Source organism: Papio anubis, chromosome 5 (genome assembly GCF_008728515.1).
Source record: "Papio anubis isolate 15944 chromosome 5, Panubis1.0, whole genome shotgun sequence".
In the NCBI taxonomy this organism is placed as follows: Eukaryota; Metazoa; Chordata; class Mammalia; order Primates; family Cercopithecidae; genus Papio; species Papio anubis.
This window is the reverse complement of record NC_044980.1, coordinates 10,212,190-10,238,090: the sequence shown is the minus strand read 5'-3', so window position 1 is coordinate 10,238,090 and position 25,901 is coordinate 10,212,190. Positions and strand designations below refer to the sequence as shown.

Genomic DNA, 25,901 nt, shown 5'->3' with positions numbered 1-25,901 from the left:
TGCAGAATCTTCGAGCTGCTCTGTTACTGCGTTTTCCAACATTATTCCTAACTAGTGATTAAGACCTATGCATAAACTTGCAAGACCTCATTGATACTTCTCTTTACAGAAATAATTCCTGCTTTCTTTTAATAAGCCTTCCAGAAATTTCTTTCAGAAATTTAAGAATAGACCAGGCGTGGTGGCTCATGCCTGTAATCCCAACACTTTGGGAGGCCAAGGCAGGTGGATCACCTGAGGTTGGGAGTTTGAGACCAGCCTGACCAACATGGAGAAACCTTATCTCTACTAAGAATACAAAATTAGCCAGGTGTGGTGGTGCACGCCTGTAATCCCAGCTACTCGGGAGGCTGAGGCGGGAGAATTGCTTGAACCTGAGAGGCAGAAGTTGTGGTGAGCCAAGATTGTGCCATTGTACTCCAGCCTGGGCAACAAGAGCAAAACTCTATCTCAAAAAAAAAAAAAAAGAAAGAAAAAAGAAATTTCAAAATATATTTTAGTAATTAAGATTAAATTACTAATTACTGGAAGAAGACAGTAAGGTGCATAGTAATTTGAACAGCAAGACTATGCTAATATTTCCCCTTCAGGAAATAAAAACAGCTAAATAATCTTAAATTTTACTGTTTTCTGTATATTTTTTCTTATATGGAATATATATGTGTTCTTACAATCTTTCTTCTCCCCATCTCCCATCACCTCCATATGAGATATTTTCATTCTGAAACAAGGAGAGTGGTCCTTAGAATTCTTGGCAGTCTTAAGTAACCATTAGCCAAAAACTTGGTTTGTTTTTAATACAGTATTCACCTAGCTAGAGCTATACAGTAATATCTGGTCAAGTTAACTGGAGTCCGGATTTTCTAACATTTGTCATGTTCTTTGCCTCAAGCAAAAAACCACTAAATGAGTTGTCAAAACTTCTCAATTTATGAGATAGCAATTAGCAGAGATGGGCACATTTCTAAGAGGTTATAGGAAAGGTGGTTTTTATTTTCAATCACTTCCTTCCAATTTAAACATGGGGATTAAGCTATTTTGATCCAAGGAATGTTTCTATTAGCATTTTTGCCACAAATTCAGGAGTTGGTTTCCAGGGAAAATATGTAAGAAGACTGTCTTAGTCAGTTTGGACTGCCGTAATGAAATACAAGAGACAAGATAGCTTACAAACAGCAGAAATGTATTTCTCACAGTTTGGGGGGCTGGAAGTCCGAGATCAGGGGGCCCTCACAGTTAGTTGGGTTCCAGTGAGGACTCTCTGCTGGGTTGCAGACAGCCAACTCCTGTGTCTTCACATGGCAGAAAGAGGGCAAAGAGCTCTCAGAGTCCCCTTTTATAAGGGCATTGATTTCATTCGTGAAGGCACTCATCCTTATGATCTAATCATCTCCCAAAGTCCTCACTAACACTGTGACCTGGGGGTTAGAATTTCAACATATGAACTTGTTGGAGGACACAAACATTCAGTCCATAACAAAGACCATAAAAAGCAAAGAGGGCTAGATACCCGCAGGCGGCAGGCCTGGACCCCGCAGAATAACAGGGGCTTCTGCCCTTCCTTCCCTACTGAGTGACTCTGTCTTCCAATTATTTAGCCCCACAGTGAGCAGTCAGCTTACAGAAATAATGGGGTGGCTTCCCAGAATAAAACAATATTTTAAAGGGGTGGAGAATTGCACAAAACAAAGGGTTAAGACCCAAGAGTATGTGACAGTATATGCAGTTCTTTGCCTCTGTCAGTGTTTTGATGATGGTTATTGGTATTCAATAAGCTATCAGTCAGTGATCAAAGCAATCACAAAAACAAGAAATAGACCTCAAGGAAAACTTACCATCTAGATAAGTGAGCTTATAAAAATCACATGGATTCTCGGCTTTAATAAGTCTTTGAAGTATGATTTGTTAAAATATCCTGCAAGTAAATAAACCGAAAGATTGCATGCCTGCATATGCGGAATTAGGGAATGAATTGAAATGAAAGTTGGAAAGGTTGTTTTAATAGTAGCTGTTAATCATCCAGGACATAATGCCAAATCTTGAAAATCTTTTTTTGTTTTGTTTTGTTTTGTTTTGTTTTAACGTTTCAATCATTTATTTGAGTATCATTTGAAAATAGGTGTACTCAACACAGTTAAAGGATCATATTGTCAGAATAGACATTAACAATAGTTCAGTCTTCTCTCTCCTATTTATACATGAATCTCATGTATGAATCTAACAGATCATTCTTTGTGTGTGTGTGTGTGTGTGTGTGTGTGTGTTTGGCTTCTTTTTTTTTTAATTTATTTATTATTATTATACTTTAAGTTGTAGGGTACATGTGCATAACATGCAGGTTTGTTACATATGTATACTTGTGCCATGTTGGTGTGCTGCACCCATCAACTCGTCATTTACATCAATCTTGAAAATCTTAAAGCCCACAATCTGACATTTAAAAAGGCAGGTAACCAATAATCTATAATCCCTTATTAGTCAAGTTCTGTTCCCCTGCTTCCTGGAAGATAGGGGACTCAGAATGCAAGGAATTGGATCACATTGGTATTGCCGATTATTTATTTAGTCACATGGTGTTCATTTTCCTGGAAGCCACCCGCTTGGTGAAGTGAATATTGCATCTCTCTTCCGCAGTGTTTCCTAGCATATTCATTTATTATATATATTTTAAGACTTAGGTTTTGTGACTTGTCATATAAGTCACACCTGGTTGACCATAAGTAATTCGGTTTAACGAAGAAAGAAGAAAACAACTAGCTAGTATTCATTTGTTAATCTAATTTGTGTTTTGACCCATGACATTTTCTTTTCGCTGTGTTTGCAACTGGCCATGGCTGGCAAATCATTTAGCAAGCATGGAAATGCTTGCTGCAATGGTGTGTGGTGGGTGGACTTAACAGAGGCCCCCTTGATGGGAAGTCAAGGTGCCAGAATGAAGGTTAGATATGGGAGGCTTTCAATATATAGTTTACCCTGAATTTCTGAGCCTACCACGAATGTGCCAGAATAAAACATTATGGGAGTTGGTAGAATACAAGGAGGGCGGGCGTTGACCCAGGGGATGGACCATATGGCATTACTCCAAGCTTGAGACGTAGTCCGGTCATAAAAAAATCAAGGCCTGGTAAGTACAGCTCACTCCCCAAGTACTGTGAGTTAGGAAAGAACAAGTGTGAGCGGCACGTGAGTGTTTGTGGAGCACAAAGGGCCACCCGCACAATTAGGCTCACAGTTAATGGTTTTAGCCACACAGCATCCACGCTTTTCTTCCCTCAGATTTCCTTGTAATTTAGCCCAATGGGAAACTTTCAGCAGACATTTCATAGAGCAGTTAACTCTGTGGCGGCCATCAGTTTTAATTGGAATCATGTAGCTAAAACCCTAGGTAGTACTTGACAGCAAGAGGGTGTCTTTTAATTCAGGTATTTCTGGTTCCGCTCTGGGCTTCTCTGGAACAATGTTCCCTGATGCATGGCTAACTCCAGAAGGCACAGATCCAGGCAGTCTTAACAACGGTGCTGTGTTTAATCGTCACCAAAAGAGGAGCCCTCCATCCCTTTCTGATGGCTTATGTTTACAGGTGGATGGGCGGGGGTGGGGGTGTGGTATGAACCTAGCAAGCACCACTTTGGGTACAGAACAACAGCAGTGTTCGCGGCCAGTCCCAGTAGGTAGTTGGTCTTTAGCCACCGAAGCATTCTGTCCCTGCAGCTCAGCAAAGCAATTACCAAGCCATCATTGTCCTGATTTATAAAGAAATTGCCTTCCTTGGGAGAAGACAGTAAGGTGCATAGTAATTCGAACAGCAAGACCGTGCTAATCTTTAAAAAAAAATTAGGGAAACTTATTTTTTTGGAAATTATTCTGATGTGGCTGTGATGAGGGACCAGCTTTCAAAACACATATGGAGAGAGAGAATTCAAGAGCTTTTCAAGTAAATTCAGCCTTACATTATTTGCAGCCAATAAAAGTTTACAGAGGTGTGGCTAATCCTAATGCTGGTAATCCTAACTGCCTGGTACTTATGGTTGGTGCTTCAGATAATGTTCTGGGAATTCATTAAAAATAACAAGACCACACTGCAGACTTCACTTCCACGGGGCTAGGAAGCTGCCTCAGTTCTCTGTCTTATAATCCAGTGTCCTCATGTCCTAGACAGATACAGAATGCCAATTGTAGCACTATCTGTTCTCTGCAAGCTCTGAAGACTCCAGTTTTCAGGGGCCTCTTCTGGCAGAAGTGGAAGATACCAACCAGGCAAAAGAGCAGTCTGGACCAAGCTGATGGCTGCAAATTTGGTGGCACTCTTGTAGCTGATGAGATCAGAGATAGGGCAGAATATATTGAAGCATGTCGTTCAGCCTCAAAAAGTGCATCATCCCAACATCACATCAATGTTGCCCATGCAGAGGGCCTCAGCGTGCCCTGGGTCCCATCGAACAGTGGCCTGGCCTTACTGCATTGAGGGCAGGTATTTTCTATGCCACCACCTCACGCCCCTCCACTTGTGTATATGTATATGGCATTTTGTTCTTGATCTAAGCAATCCAGTTGTTTGATTATCTAGAAATCTCTTCTTGAAACTTGCATGTGCCCACTGTAGGCTGAGCAGTTTTCCTGGGAGGGAGTGGGACATGAGGCATCAGAGACAGTGCTGAGAAAAATCTGTTTACCCTGGAGCAAAATGAGCTGCAGGCTCCCTGTGTTTCCTATTGCTGCTGCAACAAATTGCCAGAAATTCCATGACTTAAAACAACACAAATATATTATCCTGCCATTTCCCAGAACTTCAGACACTGGTCTCACTGGTTTAAAATCAAGGTGCTGGTACAATCATCCTCCTTACTAGCAGCTCTGGGGAAGAATCCAAGCTACTGCAGGTTGTTGGCAGAATCCAGTTCCTTATGGCCATGGGACTGAGGTCTCCACTTGCTTGGTGGTGGCCAGTTGAGAGCTGCCCTCAGCTGCTGCCCTCCTAGTGGTCTCTCTCTCCCCTTTGCCTGTGGCTACCCCATATGTCGAAGCCAGCAGCTGGGAGCTGAACCTTTCCTCTTGGGATCTCTGTCATCCTTTCTGCTGCACCTCTCTGACCCCAGCCAGGGAAAGCAGAGAATAAAATAGGGAGATTTCCCAGGGACAAAATAGGGAAAGTCTCCCTATTTTAAACTTTGTAACCTTAATTCCATCTGCAACATCTCCCCCACCCCCTTAAAGTAACCTGTTCACAGATTCCAAGGATTAAGTTATAGACATCTTGGAAGGGCTGTTCTCCGGCCTACCACAGTTCACCCTCTGGCCTCCAAAGAGTCACATTCATCCCACATACTTTCATTCCATCCCAGAGTCCCCAAAGGTTTCGTCCTATTACAGCATCAACTCAAAGTCTTAAATCTCTTCAGCTCAAAAGTCCAAAATCTGAATCATCCAAATCAGAACTGGATGAGTAATCTGTTAAGTACAGTTCCTGGGGAAGAACTTCTCTCCGTCTGTGAACCTGTGAAAATAAAGAAGCAACATTTCTACTCCCAACATGCAGTGATGGGACGACACAGGATAACAATTATAGACATTCTAAAAGGGGGAATTGAAAATAAAATGGAGTCATTGCTCCAGAGCAGCTTGGAAACCCAGCCCAGCAAACGCCATTGAGTTTCCAGGCCAGAGCTTATCCAATGTCAGCCTCAGCTTTGCCCTCCGGGTCAGATGTCAGAAACAGATAACACTGGAAATGCCTCTTGTAAGCTGGTGGGGGAAGAAGCCCTGCTTCAGTCCACTTTTGAGTATCGTGCAAACGTTGTACATTTCTACCTGCAGAGAACTACAAGAACAGAACTGCATTTCCACCTGCTGCGGAACTACAAGAGGCAGGAGTGGAACCTCTGGTGAGGAATGGCCCAGGATTTGTAGCAATCCACCTGGGCTGTCCTGTGGCCAGATCTCAGGAAGGACTTAGCACAGGGAATGTGGTTGAGTAAAAGGGCATTAACAAGATTTGCCCTTGGTCTACCATGAGCCAGCCACAGTTTTAGTAGACATGTTGCACTGGCTGAAGATGCCAGGCTTAGTAAAAATTGAAAATTATGTGCCCAAATTAACATTTGCCGCAGAATGCCATGGCTCCCTGCCAGGTCCTGTCCTTGGTTGGAGCCTGCAGACCCCACCCCTGCACGGATGTGCATGGATAGTATTTGCACAGGCTGTTCACCTGGAACTTAGCCCAAGCCTGTGCCTGAACTTTAAGCCTTGCCCTTCGCATTTAAAAGTATGCATTTTTAATACTTTCCATTTACATTGCATGAGCTGCTTTTTTGCTGGAAACGTGTTTATTATGTTCCGTGTCCTTATTTTTTAAGTTACAACCCATGACTTGCTGCTATAAGCGTGAAGGAAAATAAATTTACAGAATTACAACTTAAGGAAATATTTTACTAAAATAGATGAAGAGTAAAATTTTCATCCATTTCAGCCTATATTTGTTTTCTGTTGTATATCCAGATGTCACTTCTAAAGATTGGTTGCCAAATTCTTCACACTGCTAATTACATGCTGATGATATCATGATTACTCACGTCAAATATGTCTGTTTACCTTGCTAGACTGTGACCTTCTAAAGGTCAAAAGTCAGATACTCTCATCAGTTTATCCCAGGATTTATCATTGCGTATGGAAGAAAGCAGGCATCCAGTCAAGGTTGACTGCTTGGTAGATTTGAAATTATTTATCTTTGCTATTTTATGTTCCTAGAATGATTCCTCTAAAGCCCATATCTCCTCCAAAATTGAACCAAACATTACATAATAGAGTAAAAAATTAGAAATAATCTGGATATTCATTAACAGAGTATTAATTTGAAAAATTATGAATTGTGATCTATTTTTTTTGTTGTTGTTTTTGAGACAGAGTTTCACTCTTGTTGCCCAGGCTGGAGTGCAATGACACAATCTCAGCTCGCCACAACCTCTGCCTCCTGGGTTCAAGCGATTCTCCTGCCTCAGCCTTCCGAGTAGCTGGGATTACAGGCGTGCGCCACAACGCCCAGATAATTTTGTATTTTTAGTAGAGATGGGGTTTCTCCATGTTGGTCAGGCCAGTCTCAAACTCCTGACCTCAGGTGATCCACTCCCCTCAGCCTCCCAGAGTGCTGGAATTACAGGCATGAGCCACCGTGTCTGGCCGATCTGTTTATACCATGAGATACCAAAAGTCATTCAATGATTGTAGCTACCATCATGAACAGAGACAGTGATAAACTTTGAAGACATAAAAGCCAGTTGCCTGAGGAATTATTATGGTAAAAAACAGAATGTTACCTACACGGTTTATTAATACAAGTGGAAAATAATCTTGAATGATAAATACCAAATGGTCACAGTGATTACCTTAAGGGAAAGCAAAGAGTGTGGACATCACTTTCAGTTCTACATTTCCCCCACTCTGTTAATATTTTTACATTAGTTTTAGATGTTTTAAAAAATAAATGACTAAAATTGCCAACGCTGCTGTGAAACCTTGTTCTTTCCTCTCGCACGTTTGTGGAAGATACATTTCCTGTGGGGTGCTGGTAACCCACCTGGTGTGTTTCTCCCCTCTGGGCTGGAAGGTCTCTGGTGGAGCAGCTGCTCAGCCAACATTTACTGAGAAGAAACCAGCCCGACCCTGAGCAGCTGCCCTGTGTCACTGCAGATCCCCTGTGATGTCCACACCATTCCCAGCGGCACCTCCCGGATGAGGAGGCCAAAGCCAACAAAGCGCCTTCACAGCTAAGTAGCGCAGCTGTGCGCACCACACCAGGTGCAGGAGAAGCCACCTTTGTGAACATTTTGAATAGTGAGAAAGCCAGCCACTCCCTTTTTGCAAAGGAGCTACAAATCAAAAGGATGAGCCCTCGTGGATTTTGTGGGAAGAATGAAGGGGATGGACAGACTTGGAAGGTCTCATGCTGCCCCCAGCCCTGCACCCTCTGCACCTAGAGAGAGAGGCTCTGGCTGGATTACTGTCACTGCATTAAAGGCCAGGTGGAGTCAGCAGACCCAGTGACTGGGCAATGACACCCCTTCCTTCCCCGCCCCTGGGCACTCAATGAAGAGGACAATCTTCCCGCACAGAGGAAAAGGATGGGCTTTTTGGACAATAATTTTGGAAACCACAGACAAAGTCTCCCAAGGCCTTGTGGGAGGACACGAGGCAGAGCTGCTGTTTCCCCGAGGAGGCAAATACATTGGATTTCTGAAACCCAGACTCTAGATTTAGGAGAACAGCCTGCTGCTCCAAGCAGGGGCTGCTCAGACCACTTATTTTGGTGAGATGTTTTTATCCCAGCCTCAGAATATGCTGCAAGTTCTGTACCTCTAGCACAGAAAACAAACAAACAAAAAACCTGCATAATGTTCATATAAAAATTTTTAAACTTGGAACAAAATATCAGGAGTTCACAGACACCCTCCCGAATCCTATGTCTGAGCTTCAGATGAGAATCTAGGTCAGGGGCTGATCATGCCAGAGACCCGTTTCTATATGGCTTCAAGTAAGAATAGGTTTTACAGTTTTTAAAAGGTTGTTGAAAGAAAGAGGAAGAGAAGGAGAGAAGAAAAAGTGGCAGAAACCCTGTGTGGCCCGCAAAGCCTAAAATATTTATTCTCTGATCCTTTACAGAGAGTTTTTAACTCCTGATTTAGGTGTTCACAGATAGAAGATCTCTTTAAAATTTAATGTTTTTAAAGCAAAAGTGAGTACACTTTGTGGCATCAAGAAAAGCATGATTGGCATAATTTCTCATTCTCACACTTACTCAGATCAGGTAAGTTATGATAAATTCAAGCTATCGAGGATGTCAGGATGTTCTCCATAGAAGGGAGCTAAGTATAGGCATAAAACTCCAAAGAGCCAATTTTTTGCATCTTTACGTGTAATTAATACTTGATAATCGATCTGGCTGCTAATAATATGGCTCTTTGAAGGGGTGGCTATTAGGTCTGTTCAGTCTCTGCCTAACTAAGCAAGAGAGAGCAGGCAGGAGAGGCTGGGCGTTCTGGAGATCTCGTTAGTGGGGGTGGCTGTGCTGTTGAATTATAAGATTGTCATGAGTTAAAAAAATTCCATCCATTTCTGAGTAGGTCATTACATGGTCAAAAAATTGAGACGCTCCGTATTTATATTCTACTTGTGAGATTCCCCCTCACAAGTTTAGTGTTATTTCCCATCATTTGCTGGTTGACTGTTAGAAGCTGAAGGCCATTGGTCCAAAGGCCATCACTGGTAGGTGTAGGGGCCATGGTCCCATCCTGTTAGGAAGAGCCTGGGGAGTGTTGTTCAGAGTCTATACATCACGTAGCACACAGCAGACAACCACATGGCTTCATGGCCATTCAAGAAGTACTTTACCTTTCTACGTTGAATTTCCTACCGTGGGCTAAGGTCATGGTTCTCACCTGTGGAGTGTGTTCTCATCACCTGGAGACCAGTGGAACACACTGAGAACTGGGCTAACGGAAGTGTAGGGGAAGGGCCTGTGCCTTTGTATTTTAATCCAGTTCCAAAGCTGATTCTGATGCAGCAGAAGAGCATAGGTTTGAGAAGCCACAGGCCGAACACAGGTTAGGTGCTGGGGAAGCACATGTGCAGATTAGATCCTCATGGAGCCCAGCTATCCAGAGCAGGCCTCTCAGCCTCGAAACAATTGGTGTGCTTTGTGGCGGGGGCAGTCCTGAGCATTGTGGGATGGTTAGCAGCAGCCCTGGCCACCTCTACCCATGAGATGCCTGTAATGCCCCCAACACTCACCCAGCGGTGACAACCAAAAATATTCCCTGGTGGCACAGTCACCCTAGTTAGGAACCACTGGTCTAGAAAGAGTTCTGAAAAGAACCATATACTCTTTCATCCAGTCAATATCCAGTGAGTTCCTACTGTGTGCTGCATGGTGGGGAGCACAAACAACCAAATAAAATGATGCTCCCCTACCTCCTAACACCTTGTGGGACCAGACTCAAACATTGCGTGTTACAGGTGCTCTAAGAGAAGCTTGTGCCTGGAGCTATGAAGGAAGGAGTAGCAGGGCTGAGGCAAGGCTTAGAAGGTAGAAAAGGCTGTGCTTGGATTGAGCCCTGGCAACTGCAAATGTCAGAGTCAATGGCTTCAAGGTGGAAGGAAGAACATTCCAAGGGGAGGGATCAATGGGCCTGGGAACCCCAGACAGCCTCTCCGTATCCTTGGCCAAGCGTCCAGAGGCTCTCAGCTCTGCCCTGGGGCTCCAGATATCCCCGGGGTCGGGTCTGGTCTCTGGTCCATGCCATCATCTCTGGTGTCTTCTGTCTCCCCGGCCTGCCTTGCTGGGTTGCATTGAGGCTGTACTAAGTACGTGGCTTCATATTTCGACTTTGCCTTGGGACTCTCTGTATCACTTAAACTCAGCTCTATTCTCTAGCAACCTCCAGACAGCCTACCCCACTCCTCAAACTGATGTATGGTCTCAGGAACCCAGCCAGATCCTGCAGAGACCCAGCATCTGGGCTCTGCTGGTTATGAATTGGAAGATGAGATGAAGGAACTCAGGGAGTGCCTGCCCAGGGATGTGAAGGGTTGGGCCACCTGATGGATGGTGATTATAGCAGGGCTGGACCCAGGGCTCAAGGACATGTGAAAGGGCTTGGTATGAGACAACTCCAATGGAGTCCAGACCCTGAAGGCCAAGGAGAAGGTGAGGGAGAGAGGAGAGGAGGAAACAGACATAGGAAGACAACCTAGTCTTGAGCCAGGCCGTGAAAGCTCTTCCTCCAAGCCTGAGGTTGTAGATGGGTGAGAAACTGGGAAATATCTGACTGTCTCCAGGCCACAAAATTGTGCTGTTCTCTTCAGCACTCAATCAATATTATGAAAAATCATAAGAAAGTTTATATCTTGAGCTAATTTTACTCTCAATGCTGTATGCTATCTTCAATTGCATTTTCTTTTTTTGCAAATTGAAACTGCCTCGAATAACTCAGGATGGGGCTTCTAACACAGGTACAGTTTAAGAAGCCAGTATTCAAATGGCGGAACAAACATCTGATATTTATTCTGTAAGCACGGAGCACAGTCAGTCACAGAGTAAACATGCCCCTGCTTTCCTGAATTCCAATCCGATGGAAGGGCTGAATTCTGAATAATAACCAACTATGTGTCACACATTCAGCTGAATGCTAGGTATAAACATAAGAATGACATGCTTTCTACTCTCCAGAAACTCCCAGTGCATTAATTAGGTCACAGCCTAAATAATACCAATACAAAATCAATGATATCGGTAAAGGAGGTTCAAAGAGCTAAGAGTGTGTGAAGGGAGAGGCTAATTACAAATACATTAATTACCCAATATCTCATTCCTTGGTTTTCTCTGTGGTTTGATCTTCAGTATCCCGGCCATCTGAAACAGAGACACATCTTTCATGCAAAATGCCACAGTCATACAGGTGAACATATAGTCTGAGTTCCACGTTGGGTCCTAGGAGAGCACTGAGTGATGGAGATGCAAAGAAATGAGATGTCAAGCAGCACAGAAGACAGGGGAAAGGAAGCAGTTTAGTTGCATTTAAATAAAAAAAAGATTGGTCTTTTAATTGGAAGACATAAAAATGAATTGTTTCACTTTTTATCTATTAGGCAAAAAGATTATAGAATCCACTTTTAGCAGGAACTTCCCAATGACATAGCAACTGACAATTCAGTCACGATTGTAAAGATTACTAATAAGGACGAGATATTATGCACATTTTTGTGCTTCTAACAAATAATCTACAGGTATTTGTTTTAATGCTATGTTTATGCATAGAATTTTTCCATACCCATTTCTAACCAGACATAGAAATCACCTTCCTCATGATGGGCAGAAGATGGTTTAAGTATAATGGGAGGGAGGAACTTTCTAGCTTGGACATTGATTAATTGTCAAACACTAAGGACCATCATTACTATTAACCATGTAGTGAGCATCACAGAAGGTTATCAGGGTGTTTATTTTTAAACAGTGAAACATCTTGTTAAGTTTCACTATAAAGGTGTAGAGACAAAAATTTGAGCTGTGTTCAAGTCGTGATGCTTACAGCTTTATCATCTATGGTTAACACAATTATGTTTCAGTCATAAGCTGACATGACTTTACCTTAACACGTTGATCAAAAGTCTTAACCAACAACAATAAAATACTGAAATTTGTGGTTGAAAGAGTAGAACTTGTGTTTGTGGGGAAGAGGGAGGAACAGGAAACCCTCCTTACCACCAATGTGAAAATCAAAGATTCTCTTAAGATATGTTTCACGCACTGAGGTATAGTTGATTAAAAGTGGAAACCCAAGCCCAAAGACCTGTAGGAAACCATTACCTATTGAAAAGAGACAGTTCATATAAAAATGTATACTGAGCCTCATCATGCCTGCAGACAGTATGAAACCCCCCTCTTGAAGTCTGTATGTATACTGAGCCTCATCATGCCTGCAGACAGTATGATAACCCCCTCTTGAAGTCTATATCTTAGGTGGTGTGTGGGTATGAGTGTATCTCAGTTACTCCCCTTCTCTGCTGAGACCTTAAGTTATTAATCTGTCTCATTTTTCAATATCTTATACATTGTAATATAGTAGCCAATTAATAACTTTTTAAATTTTGGAGGAGACTGGACTAGAATGGAATAGAAAGTAGAATAAAGGAAAATGCTAAGATTAGTATTGACAGCTTCTGATGTTAAATTGTTCATTTTGGTTATTTCCTATTGGTTGGTCCCATACATTTAATGATTACCAGTGAAATTAGGACTGATCATTAAAAAGTTTATTGGTGAATCAGGAAGCAACTTGCCTCCAAAGAAAGGATACTTGAAGGAAAGACTGAGCACATTAGTCAAAGAAGAGCTGCAGAGGGTTTTTTCAGATCAGGGTGTATACACACTACCCTAAGTTGTTTGCCAGCCTGAATTTCATTAATTCTATTTGGAAATAATAACTCGCTACGCTAAAGAGCGAAACATAATCACACATTGCCACGCAACATTCTTCTGGCCAAAGAGGTCTGATTCAGAATCTTTGACAAACTTACTATTTTAACAGCTTCACAGCTCAACCTGGTGAAAATCATTTCAAGAAGGAATGAGCTGAAATGCTCCTTTAAAAGGGCCATTCTTTTAGTTTAAAATAATATCCAAATGCCTCTCACCACCTTTTCCCTAGCAGAAAGTTAGTTCCTCTCTGGCATGCACCACGGATTGTGTCAGAAACAAAAGTTGGCCATCACAGGATGGAATTTATAAAATTTTACATAAAAATGCTGGCAATATTTGCCTAGTTATATTATCTAAGAAGCTGAGAAATTTTGTTTATATTTGAAGATCAGCAAATGCCAAAAATACTAATTTGAATTGTATAACCTTTCCCGGTGTTACACAGAAGTGCCGCTGATAGAGCCTGTCTTAATACGCCTGTGGAACTTTTTAGGTATCAAAAAAAACGATTTATGTTCAGTGGCATTTTAACATGAAACCTATTTTATTTTAAATCTTAAAAAACCATATTCTGCATTCATATTTGACATCAGGCCTGAAGCCCTTTCTTTCCCATCTTCACAGGTTTTGTTCCAGCTCCTCCTCAGCCGAATGCTAGGTAGAGACATAGGACTGACACGCCTTCTATCCTCCAGAAAGTCCCAGTGCAGTAATGAGGTCACAGCCAAATAATTCCAATACAAAATCAATGGTGATCAGTAAAGGAGATTCAAAGAGCCAAGAGAGTGTGAAGGGGGAGGCTAATTGCAAATAGATTGATTCCTCAAAATCTCCGTCCTTGGTCTTCTCTGGGTTTGAGCTCCAGTATCCTGGCCATCTGACGCAGAGACACACTTACTACATGGCCTTGGACAACCTCTGAGGCTTGGTTTTATCATCTGTAAAATAGAATTTACTACAACAGCAAAAGATGTTGTGAATATGAAATGAGACTACCTGAGTCAATTATAGTGGGAACTTCTTCGACTTCTCCAGACTCCGTCCAGGCTTCCGGATCCTTGGGATCTGCCTCATGGCTGCCCCAGCAGTCAGTAAAGAACACGACCCTCCTCCCAGCCAGACCCTCTGTAGAGAACTGGGGTCTGAGTTCTCAACATGAGCATCAGTATATGCAGCTTATCTGACTCTAACCCGGACATTCTGAGTCAGAGACTCCAGCATGGAGCCAGCAGTCTGTACTGCACACACCCTCCGGAGGATGCTGATGCTCCCAAAGTTTGAGAATCATCCTTCTTTTTCTACCACTGTCCCCAAGGTCCTTAAATTCTTTCAATCCCTTTGTACCACCCACTAACTCACCTCCTCCAGCCTCCCTTTTACAGGTTGTGTTGCCTGTAGTAAGTCATTGCAGAAATTCTCTACTGGAACCATACGCTAACCGTGGGTAGGAGAAGAACAACATACTCTCAGGTGGTAGAATAACTAAAAGCAACCCAAGATTTTCCTTCCGATTATCTCTGTCTCTTGTAGGAGTAGAAGATCTCTCTGCTTCGCAGCCGCACATTTCATTACAGTAGGCCCCGTCTGTTGCCATTAGCTCAGCATGTGCTAGCACAGAAAAGAGCTTGGAGCAGCTCCTTCCCATAAGAGGTATTATGCACATCCCAGTGACTAAACTGTCACAGAAACCTCTAACTATGTCCTTAGAATAAATTCCTAGAAGTCTACTTCTGGCTGGGCCAAGGTAGGTATCTTTGCGGCAGACAAATTTAGATGTCTAAAATATTTCAGAAGTTACAAGCTCTGTCTTTGAAAGTGTTTCAGACCTCTCAAAGAAGAATCCTTTGAATCAAAAAGCTTCTGATTGTACATGAAGTAAACCTAGAAGACTTTCTGAAAGTCCCCCACCCTCCGCGGTCATGGGACTCACAGATCCCATATTAGGAATTCTTCATTGTCTATTCCAGGAGTGGCGTTACAGACATCTGTGACTTACCCAACTCTGGGATGTGTTTTGTGGAAGCCATCCCTATTCATTAAAGATATATTCTTGATAAGCATTCCGAAAAAGTGGGGGGAAAAGCATTTCCTTTCAAACTATGAGAGCAGATGGGCATGGAAAGACATTCTTTTGGTGACAGCCGTAAAGACTGCTGACGTGTCCTTTTGCTTTGCAGGAATGTTAGTTCGGCCGGAGAGGAGGCCCGCAGAAGGATGAGAGAGTGTGATGGGCTTACGGATGCCTTGCTGTACGTGATCCAGTCTGCGCTGGGGAGCAGTGAGATCGATAGCAAGGTTGGTTGTGTTTGCATAGATTAAGCATGTTTGAGAATAAATACTCCCACGGGACTCAACAATAGCTAACAACCCTGGAGAGCCGATGCAGTAATTCAGACTTTCCTTCTGAACTCTCTCCTGGTTTCCTTATAAGAATCCAACACTTTTTAGACTGGGCTTCTAATTCTAGCATGGAACTAGATACCTGACTTCTGATTAGCCATGAGTAAATATGCAGATTGTTCTAAGTTACTCAAACCACAGGTATTCCAGATTAGTGTGTAAACTTGAATACCACAAGCTTCTAGTTTTTATTTAATGTAATCCACTTTCAAAAGAAAAGACAAGATGTTAAAACTGCCTGCTTTTTTTTTTTTTTTTTTTTGCGACAGTCTCGCTCTGTCACCCAAACTCTGTCACCCAGGAGTGCAGTGGTGCAATCAAGGCTCACTGCAACCTCCACCTTCTGGGATCAAGTGATTCTCCTGCCTCAGCCTCCTGAGTAGCTAAGATTACAGGCATGCGCCACGACGCCCGGCTATTTTTTTTTATTTTTAGTAGAGATGGGGTTTTACCACATTGGCCAGGCTGGTCTCAAACGCCTGACCTCAAGTGATCCACCCACCTCAGCCTCCCAAAGTGCTGGAATTACAGGCGTGAGCCACCGTGCCCAACCTTGGGATTTGAATAATCCCATGTTCTTATAAACTTACTTTTTAACAACTGTTGATTACATTAAGAGCCATTTTAAAAGGCCTGCAATGTCTAAATAAATGTCACAGTGCTAACCAAATGGGGCTTCCCAACAAAGTAAGTCACTGAAGTCTATTCAGTGTTTTAGTTCATAAGCCAGAATAGAATTGGATGGGCTTCTCCAGTGTTTGAGCTATTTTATTTAGTCTTCAATAAGTTTGATTCATTCATATAAGTTTGTAATTTCATAATATGCTGTTATAAACACAAACTTTACCAATAGTCATAAAGTAATGCAGGTAATAAATGTGATTTCTTAATAAGGATTTCTCAAGAGCCACCCTTATTGACATTTTGGGGTGAATTATTCTTTGTCATGGGTCTTGTGCGCTGCAGGGTGCGTAGCAGCCTCCCTGGGTTCTGTCCACTGGATACCAGTGGCAGCCCCCATCCCCACCCCAGTAACAAACAACAACGTCTCCAGACATTGCCACATGTCCCGCAGGGAGCAAAATTGGCCCTGGTTATGAACCGTGGCCTTAATCCTATGGTTCTCATTCTGATTCTTTATTAGAATTGCCTTTGAAGTGTTCATGTAAATACATCTGCCCAGACCCTATTGCAGTCCTCTGAACCCAACTGTCTCACTCTGGTCACAAATTTTTGTACCTTTAAAAGTTCATCAGGTAATTTGATGTACATCTTAGATTAAGAACCTGCCATGGTAGATAGAGCTTTAATATGACTCTCTAATTGGGAATCTGGTATAATGTAATTTAGTTACAAAGTTAGATAAAGAGCAGATAAAAGTGTTTCTATCCATGTAGTCATTAATTGGTTGTGTCTATAAGTTAGCAAAGCACTTCCCAACCCTGACTACACATTAGAGTTACCAAGAAATTTAGAAAATCACTGATGCCTGAGCCGTACTCCCCGAAGATCTGAACGCAAGGTGCCTCTGGGACGTCAGCCCTTTGAGTACTAGCTCACCCCCATCGTGAGCACCACTTCTCATCTTTTAACTTCTGCCCAGCTGGGTTCACATCCATTCCCTGACTGTGTGTTTTTAGTTTCAGAGATGAACATAATGTAACAAAGAGTAAGCATTCCCCTTTCACAGAGCCCTTACATGACCATTTTAGACCATTTAGTATCATCAACAGGAAAATTAAATTCCTAAACAAATGTCCAGTCAAGATGTCTTGAATATTTACAGATGCTTGTTAGCATAACAGACACGTGCGTTTTCGAAGGGCTCCTGAAAGTAAATCACTGAAGCGGCAATGCTCAGCATCGTCATATTCAGAGTGGTGAAAGAGTGAGGCACTGGGAGACTATGCCTTTTACTGTGATGGCTACGAAAAGAGCTTTGATACTAACTGGACTGTGCAGCTGAAAATAAAATAAGAGTCAACAGCCTCATGCTTCAGCTAAGTGCGGTCACCAGCACAAAAGGTTAAGGCATCCTTCAGGAGCCGTAGTTCAAGAACCAACATGGCACAAACATCTTCTTTCTATCAGATGACCAGATTCCTAAAACCCTGGGAGACCTTGTACGTCATCTTTTCTAATGTCCACATTTTCCCCCAAAGAGGAAGTTGAAATAATTGGGAATATTCAGGGCCGGAGTCAGAAAACCCAGATATCCCTGGTGGAGTAAGAAGAGCCCTGAGCTGGCATCAAGACAGTGCCAGTGGACTGTGCCATCTCCACCTCCCACTGGCTGGAGCACCATATCCAAGTGACGTCAACTCTGTGACAAGGAGCATACTCACAGCTGAATGCCAAGGCTGTCGAAAGGATCAGATGTGATCAGCTACTCAGTAGGCGATTCTTTGGCTGGATTGTGCTGTTGAGTTTTAACGTATTATTATGGTACCGTCATTTTCCACTCAGCCCTCTGCTTGGCCGCTTTTGAGCTTTCACAATGACAACTTGAGGGTGAGGGGGCCGAATGAGTACATCTTCTTTTTAAGGCCCGAGAAGTTAAAACATAAAAGAGCCTGGATTCCATACAAGCTTGTGGCTCTGGTCCTGTAACTGGTCCAGTGTGTTGACTGCATGACATATGGTAGAGCACTCTACAACTTCCAGATTAACCCTTTCTAAGAGAAAATAAGGAAACAAAATGACCCTGGTAACCAAAAACAACTGCTGAAAGCGCTGCTGACATCAATGGACGTCCCAAGCAAAGCTACCGGCTGCCACCCTCCTGCTAGGCTCCCAAGTCTTTTGTCTTCTCTTTCTTCTCATCCCCTTAGAGAAAAGCTCTTGAATTAAGTAACTCCCAAACCAACCCAGACTGCAAAACTCCAGGAGGCTTAAATGAAAGATAAATGTGGTCCCTGTGACTTTCCTTCCCCCATTCCTCCTTCCCCACCCACCCCCATCCCTACTTTCTCTCCTCCTTCTAGCTTCTTCCCAAATCATCTCCCCAGCTGCAGCTCGATTATAAAGCATTTTTCACAACTGCAGATTTATTCCCCAGTAGTCATTTGTTAAACAGAGGAACAGCCATGCCTCCGGGGAAGACGAACAGTGGGATGAGAAAGAAGTTTATTCTCCCAAGTCTTTGATGTAAGAAAAATCAGTTTGAGCTGATTTAAAAATCATTCTAACTTATGCCATAACATTTTCCTTTCAATGAGAGTCGTTTCTCTCTTTCATGCATTGCCCTGAGTTTACCTGCTTTCATGCCAGTCCACTTTTTGATGCTGAGAGGATGCTTGGAATAGAAAATCAGGTTGGCTCAGAGCCCGTGGGATTAGCAGCCCATGACACCTTGAAAAGCTGACAAGCAAGGTCTGGAATGACAGAGGCTCCAGAGATATTTTCTGAAAACTGGTTTTCCTCGGAGATTTTCACGCCCTCAGTAATAAGTACAGGACACCCGCTACCTTTCACCAGATTCCAGCCAGTGGAGGGAAGCTGTGTAGGACTGCAATCCCAGCAGCCCCGGCCCATTCCAGTCCCACCCCAGGACTGCAGAGAAGCAGCTCAGTCTGGTGGGAGGTACTCACAGCTTTAGCTGTCCTCGCCTTCACCTGTACAATGGAATTGTATTATGTGCCTTCACGGCTGGCTGTTACGTAGCAGGTGCCTGAAAAAATGATAGCCAACTTGGTAAGATTCTCCAAATAAAACTTGGCTCCGTTTATTGTTCTTTCCTGTGATAATTTTGCCGCTTTTAAAAATTGGATATTTTTCCCCTCTTTCCATGGTTCCTGGAGTCAAAAGGTCAGCTTTGTCTTAACCAGCAAACGTTTTCTGCAAAAGGTCAGAGAATAAATATTCCTACTGTTGTGGGCCATACTGTCTCAGTCACAGCCATGTAATTCTGCTTTGTACCATGAAAGCAGCTACAGATCATTCATAAACAAATGGGCCTGGGTGTCCTCCAGGAAAACAACCTGTCATGCACAACCAGCTGTGGGCTGCGTCGGGCCCCTGGGCGGCAGTTTCCTCACCCCTCTTCTCAGCAATCACAAGTTATTACAGCTGGTGTTTTAGCAAATACTTTTGAGCAGACACTATTCAAGGAGTTGTATCTATGAGCTTATTAACCCTCACTGTTGCCCTGTACATGATACTGTTTTTGTTGTTGTTGTTTTTCTCAAGAAGGAGTCTCGCTGTGTCACGCAGACCAGAGTGCAGTGGTACAATCTCGGCTCACTGCAAGCTGCGCCTCCTGGGTTCACACCATTCTCCTGCCTCAGCCTCCCGAGTAGCTGGGACTACCGGCACCCGCCACCACACCTGGCTAATTTTTGTGTTTTTAGTAGAGACGGGGTTTCACCTTGTTAGCCAGGATGGTCTCGATCTCCTGACCTCGTGATCCGCCTGCCTTGGCCTCCCAAAGTGCTGGGATTACAGGTGTGAGCCACAGTGCCCAGCCTGTACATGATACTGTTAATATGACCCTCTATTTACAAATAAGAAAATAGAAGCACAGAAAGATTAAGCACTTTGCCCAAGGCCCCACAGCTTGTGAAATGGTGGGCCCAGGATCATAAGCCAAGCCGGCAGCCCTAGATCACATGCTCTGGACCTCTGCACTGTGCCGTCTCCTGCCATTGTTAATGATACAAACCTTTGAAGAGCATTTGCTGTGCCCCTGCTTTCTTCCCAGTACTTGCGCGCTGTGTTACTTTCCTGCTGCTGTCGTAACCAATGACCACAAACTTGGTGGCTGAACCCAATGCAGGTTTATGATCTTATAGCTCTAGAGACCAGGGGTCTGAAATGGGTCTCATTGGGAAAAACTTAAAATGTGGTAAGGTCTGCGTTCCTTCTTGAGGCTCTTGGGGAGAATTTATTTCCTTCCCTATTCCAGTATCTAGACCCTGCCCACATACCTTGGCTTGTGGCGCCTTCCACCATCTTCAGATCCGACCATGGCCAGCTACGTCCTTCTCATATCACATCACTGTGACTCTCCTGCCTTCTTCTTTGATGTACAGGCCCCTTGTGATGACACAGGCCCACCCAAACAATCTGGATAACCTCCCCATGTGACAAGCAGCTGATTAGTTTAACAACTCTCACCTCCTCCCAGCCACGTAACCTAACATATTCGCAGGTTCCAGAGATTAAGATGTAGACCTTGTGGGAGGGCCATTATTCTGCCTACCGCACACATATTTTAGCTCACCTCATGCACAAGCAACCTAAGATGTGGGTCCTGTTATGACCATTTTACAGAGGGGTACACCGTGTCCCAGAGATGTCAAGTGCATTCCAAAGTCCCACATCTAAATCGGACACCTAGGGCTCTACAGGTGTACAGCTCCACAACAGGTAGCCTTAACCACTGTTTAACCTTTTGGCTAAGAAAACATGAGTGTCAGGCATCTCAAAAAAATGTAGACTAAAAATATATATGCCCCCAGATGATCACAGCCCCTCACTTTCCTGGGACAACCTTGGTTTGCACCTGTGGCCTTGACACTCAGAAAATGCTCTGGTGGGCAGTAAATATGTCCCCCACCAGAGCTGACCGAAATTCTAAGTCTTTGACTCCTCATTATCCGATCCCCAATCCCCAGCCCGGGAGTCAGAGGTGGGGCACTGTGTGTTAGTGGATGATATTTGGGATCTCTCATGGTTGTACATTCTTCGCTTCTCACAAGTGAATTTCACTCAATAATAACATGTTTATAGAAGTAACTATTGTTGATAAGTCACTTCTTTGTGGGGGAGAAAAGGTCCTAAGACCTTTCCAAGTTTCTCTGATTGTTTTCCACTGTGGCTGTCAGGGGAACTTTCAGCAGCTGTCAGCCAAACACTTCCAAAGAGAAATGTGTCCGTGGAGAAAGACGCCTTTCCACGTAGAAGAATGGAGTGCTGAGTGCTAGTTTTATTCATTCCTTCCTCTGTTTCCCCCTTTTCTTTTTGGGTTCTGCAGACCGTTGAAAACTGTGTGTGCATTTTAAGGAACCTCTCGTACCGGCTGGCGGCAGAAACGTCTCAGGGACAGCACATGGGCACGGATGAGCTGGACGGGCTACTCTGTGGCGAGGCCAATGGCAAGGACGCTGAGAGCTCTGGTTGCTGGGGCAAGAAGAAGAAGAAAAAGAAATCCCAAGATCAGGTGATGCGGGCTGCTTGCAGCTGCATGCAATTATCCCATTCCCTAATTGCAACTTTAATATTTCCTCAATATATAGAGAATGAGCCCTGCATTTTCATCAGGAGGTAAAATCACTAATGCATCTGCACAGTTTTCCTGTGGGAATTTCACAGCTGAGACGGTGGGACATGAAATGACTTCCCCCACGTCTTGCAGTTGAGCCAAGATAGGAAATTACTTAAAAAAGAAAAAAAGACACCCAAGGCCCTAGCAGGCTCTGACATTCCACCTCTGAGCAGGCGCTGTGTTAATTCACACATTTACTTAGGGCATTGTCGGAGCTGGGTTTGGCGCCATCCAGGTGACAGGGATGGGTGGAATAGGAGATGTGGTAAAAGAAGGGAAACAGAGAGAGGGACAGGGAGGCCAAAGATCCAACGTGTATGTAATCGCTGGTCTTGAAGCGTTTGGATTTTCAGTCTCACACGTCCCATTGGAAATGGGGGTAACAGAGAATTCACAGCCCTTCCACAGGATGGCATTAGAAGCTTGGCCATGGGGGACAATTCAGATGAATTCAGAACAGTATTCAGCCGGAGCCGGAGGCCTCTTGAGAACAGAATGGCCCTCACCTGCTGCAACTGGTAGTAGGTTCCCCTGCAGCAAAACCAAGACCGCTAGGCAGCAACTCACAACCCTCATGCATCAGAACAGCCTCTGCCCCTGTCCCGGGCTGCTCCTGAGAGAACAAACCCCTCACCACAGGCCCCACCAGGACAGGGAGCGATGGGAGGACAAAGCATCCCCACCTTTGCTAACACTGGAACAGAGGTTAACTTCAGGGCCTGGAAACTGATTTATCTCATCAAGGAGCTTACAGAGAGTTCTAGGTTTGCAGATGTAAAGATGGTGGATATCATTTGTCCCCTGGAATCTCTACTACATATCAAGTCAGGTTTTTAAAGAGTATTTAGAGATTAGAGAAAATATATAATACAAATAAAGTGGAAAAAAGCAATATAGAAACACGTATGTACATAAATATAGGTATAGATGGTACAGATATAGTCTGGCCAGTTTTGTATGATATGTCTCTTATGCAAATACAAAATGCTATCTGCATGTACAAAATGTGTGTGTTTCTTGAAAAAGCAGAGTAAGATCCAGGAGAAGATAATGATCCATTCTTTTTGTACTTCTGTATTTATAAATTTTCTACAATGGAAATTACATTTGTAATCTTTGCAAATGGCCTTTAAAAACTAATGTTCGTAAAGGCACGAAGTTCATGTGTGCTTATAAAAGTGTATGGTTTTTTCCAGACAAATTTATACCTCACTGAAAGGTGTAAGAGATTTTGGAAAATGAAAGGTTATCTAGTCTACACACAGACCTTCCAGGACAGAGTAGCCAAATATTATAACAAGAATAAAAGTGATACAAATAATCATTGGTTTAATGATGGCCTCTAGAGCTTTTTCTAGCCCAGAAATTTATGTTGACCCTTGACTTTGGCATTGGTATTCTTGACCTTTAAAAGACACTATAATATTCTGCATGTCAAATTTACCTGTAAGAAAAATCTCAGAAACTTTAAAAAAAAAATCCCCGTAGGGATAATTCAATAAAATATATGATACAAAAATATGTTGCATGCATGCTCTTAGTTGAAGAAATGGTTCCTCTTGAACCATACGACAAGTATCAGACTTCTAGGCCATTCTAGTCTAGAAGTACCAGACTGTGAGCTCCCGTGTGCAGAAGCGTTTGACACTCTGTGCTTCATATTCTGGTCTAAGAGGTCCTTGCCAACTCATCTATTTCTGAATCTGCTCTGTGCCTGTTGCTGAATTCTAAGGAATTGCTAGTTTCTCTAGTCTATTTTGGGCAAAACCTCCCATGAAACAGTCTGCATGTCATCTGCCAAGAAGGTGCGTCTCCCCCAGCAGGACCCTCCCTGCCCTCAGCAGGGCTTTGTGCCAGCAGCCTGCCACTGCAGCATTGGTGGGGGGAATCCGAAGATTGGGGTCCAGGGAAATAGGAGGAAACAAAATGGATTCATTTACATTTTGCACCTTTTGTAGCAATAAGCATTTTTTGGTTTTTCACCTTGGTCTATGGCCAGCGATCCTGTGATGGTGTCCTGAAGTGGATACTGTTTCGACGTGGTTTGGAGGTAACAGGACATTGTCCTCCACCAGCTGCTGGCCAGGTCAGACCTTCTTCAAGATGCTCACGGTGTGAGATTGACCGTGTATAGAGGACCACTGGGAAAAACAAAAACTAAATAAGCAGGACCTGCTGGAATTCAAAACCTTTCTAGCTTATAAATTAATTTAAAGTTATTTAATTCAAATGGGTAAAAAATATGTATCTATCCACATGGGTGAGGAGACAAACCTATCCATTCCAACAGGATTCTGATCCACTCTTTTTATCTGGTAGGTCTTCTTTCATGATAATCTTTGTTTCACAACTGAGTATGCTGTAGTCAATTTAAGAGGAAATATGTTTGCTCTTTTTCACGTCTTTCTTAAGTTGTAGATGCCAAATGTATAGATGACTGGAAGATTCACCTGTGATATACAGGGTGCTATTTTATGCATAAAAGCAATAGGAATGGGATTCTGTGTAAAACTTCAGTGCTCCCTTGTTTTTCCCATGATGAAAGATACGTCTTGGAAGAGCTTTCAAGGCCTCTTGTCCTCACACTTTCCTGGCCTGTCTGAGGATCCCACAGACCAGCCTCTAGGCTTCTGTTCATGCTGTTCCCCTGCCTGGCCCTCCCATTCCTCCCTTTCACCACTCACTACTTGGAGAATAATCATTCAAGAGCAGATTAAACATCCCCTCCGTCTTTCCAAATCTTCTTTCAAGTAAACAATTGCTCCCTAATCTACTTCTCCATAATTTTATTTAAACTTCTCTGCTAGTTATTATCATATTATGGGTTAAGTATAGCAACTGATCCCCAAAGAGAGCGAATTTTCTGGGGCAAAGGACTGTGTGGGTCTTATTTCAGTCTGTGACTTCTAGCCCAATGCCTGGCCCCAGTTACACTGTGGCCTTTGGTGGCCCCTAGCTCTTGCTGTGGGTTTCATTGTGGGTGGGTCCTCATAACTGTGACTTTTCCCAGACTCATCGGTTTCTTTCCTGGTGAGACTTTGCCCCAAAGGGCCGCTGTGAGCCAAACATTTTCCGCAGTCCTCCCTCCCTGTATTTTGAGCTGTTCCCCAGTCTCTCATGACAGTGCTGCATTTATCTTATTGTTAGTCAGTATTCTGAATCTGCAATCACCACCAAAACGAATGCACCATCTAAATTACTATTATCATCTAAGAACTTAAGTTAATATGCAACAAAGGTATATGCGTGTGTGTCACAGTATCCCAGGAGAAGCAGGACTTTTGATCCTGCCAGACTAAACAAATTATTTGCACTGAAGGTATTATGAGATATCATGACATGCCATCACCTACAAGGTTTTCTTGGATTTTCAGGATATCGGTATTGGCCACCACTTCTTCAATAGCCTCACACGTTGCCTGCTGTGTCATTTGGATGCTCTTGACCCAAAAGTGAGACTCTATCGCTAAACAAACAGCATACATGTCCCAAAGCACAAACATGAATTTTATTAGTAGTTAAAATGACCACAATGGAGATTTGAACTTTAAATAACAGTTTCTTCTCATTTCAGACAAAATAGATATTAATGATAAATATCAAGGTATACATGTACACACTTAACATGTAAATAACATGTGAGTAAAATAGCACTAAGCTCCAAGAAGAAAATAGTACCCACACCTTCAGCACGCCTCCTCCTAGAGAGATTCACAATTACAACTTACATCTCAGCATATATCCTTTCAGATGTTTTTCTGTTAGAGGCCATATCAGACAGCAAAATTCATAAGGTCTTATAGTCAGTAAGTGTATTTTCACTGATATAGAACTCCAGTCTCTTGAGTGTTCAGAAGTCAGGCTCCTTGTATTTTATGGGGCTCTCATCTTCAGGGTGCTGCCTTCCTCCTCATGGTCAAGAGTCTGGCTCTTCACATCCATAGTTCAGGAGTGGAAATGGGGGAAAGAAGACAGGAGTACCCTTTCCTTTAGGGCTCCACCCAGAAGCTGCACACATCACTGTTACATCCCTGTGGCCGCGACTGACTCCGTAGTGGCACCAGAGCTGCGAGGGAGGCTGGGAATTGTAGTCTTTTGTAACAACCATGACCCTAGGTGAACCTTGGGCATACTCTTAATAAAGAAAAAAGGCATGTAGTGGCCTATTCAGGGTGTGCAGGGAGTCGGGGGCTCTCTATCCTTGTGGGGAGGGGTCTCTTACCAGTGAAATCGTGTAGCATTGTCTGCACATAGTAATGAACAAAAACC

At 43.3% G+C, this 25,901-nt stretch overlaps 1 protein-coding gene across 5 annotated transcripts in view; it reads left to right on the top strand.

The window, feature by feature from the left end:
* The window catches only part of CTNND2 (catenin delta 2), a 942,602-nt gene that overhangs the window by 781,930 nt on the left and 134,771 nt on the right, over nt 1-25,901 (top strand). For all 5 annotated transcript variants that reach the window (XM_031666708.1, XM_031666706.1, XM_031666707.1 and 2 more), the window contains 2 exons: nt 15,145-15,262; nt 21,342-21,527. In XM_031666708.1, the coding sequence (XP_031522568.1) occupies nt 15,145-15,262; nt 21,342-21,527 (304 nt within the window). The remainder of the gene's footprint in view (nt 1-15,144; nt 15,263-21,341; nt 21,528-25,901) is intronic.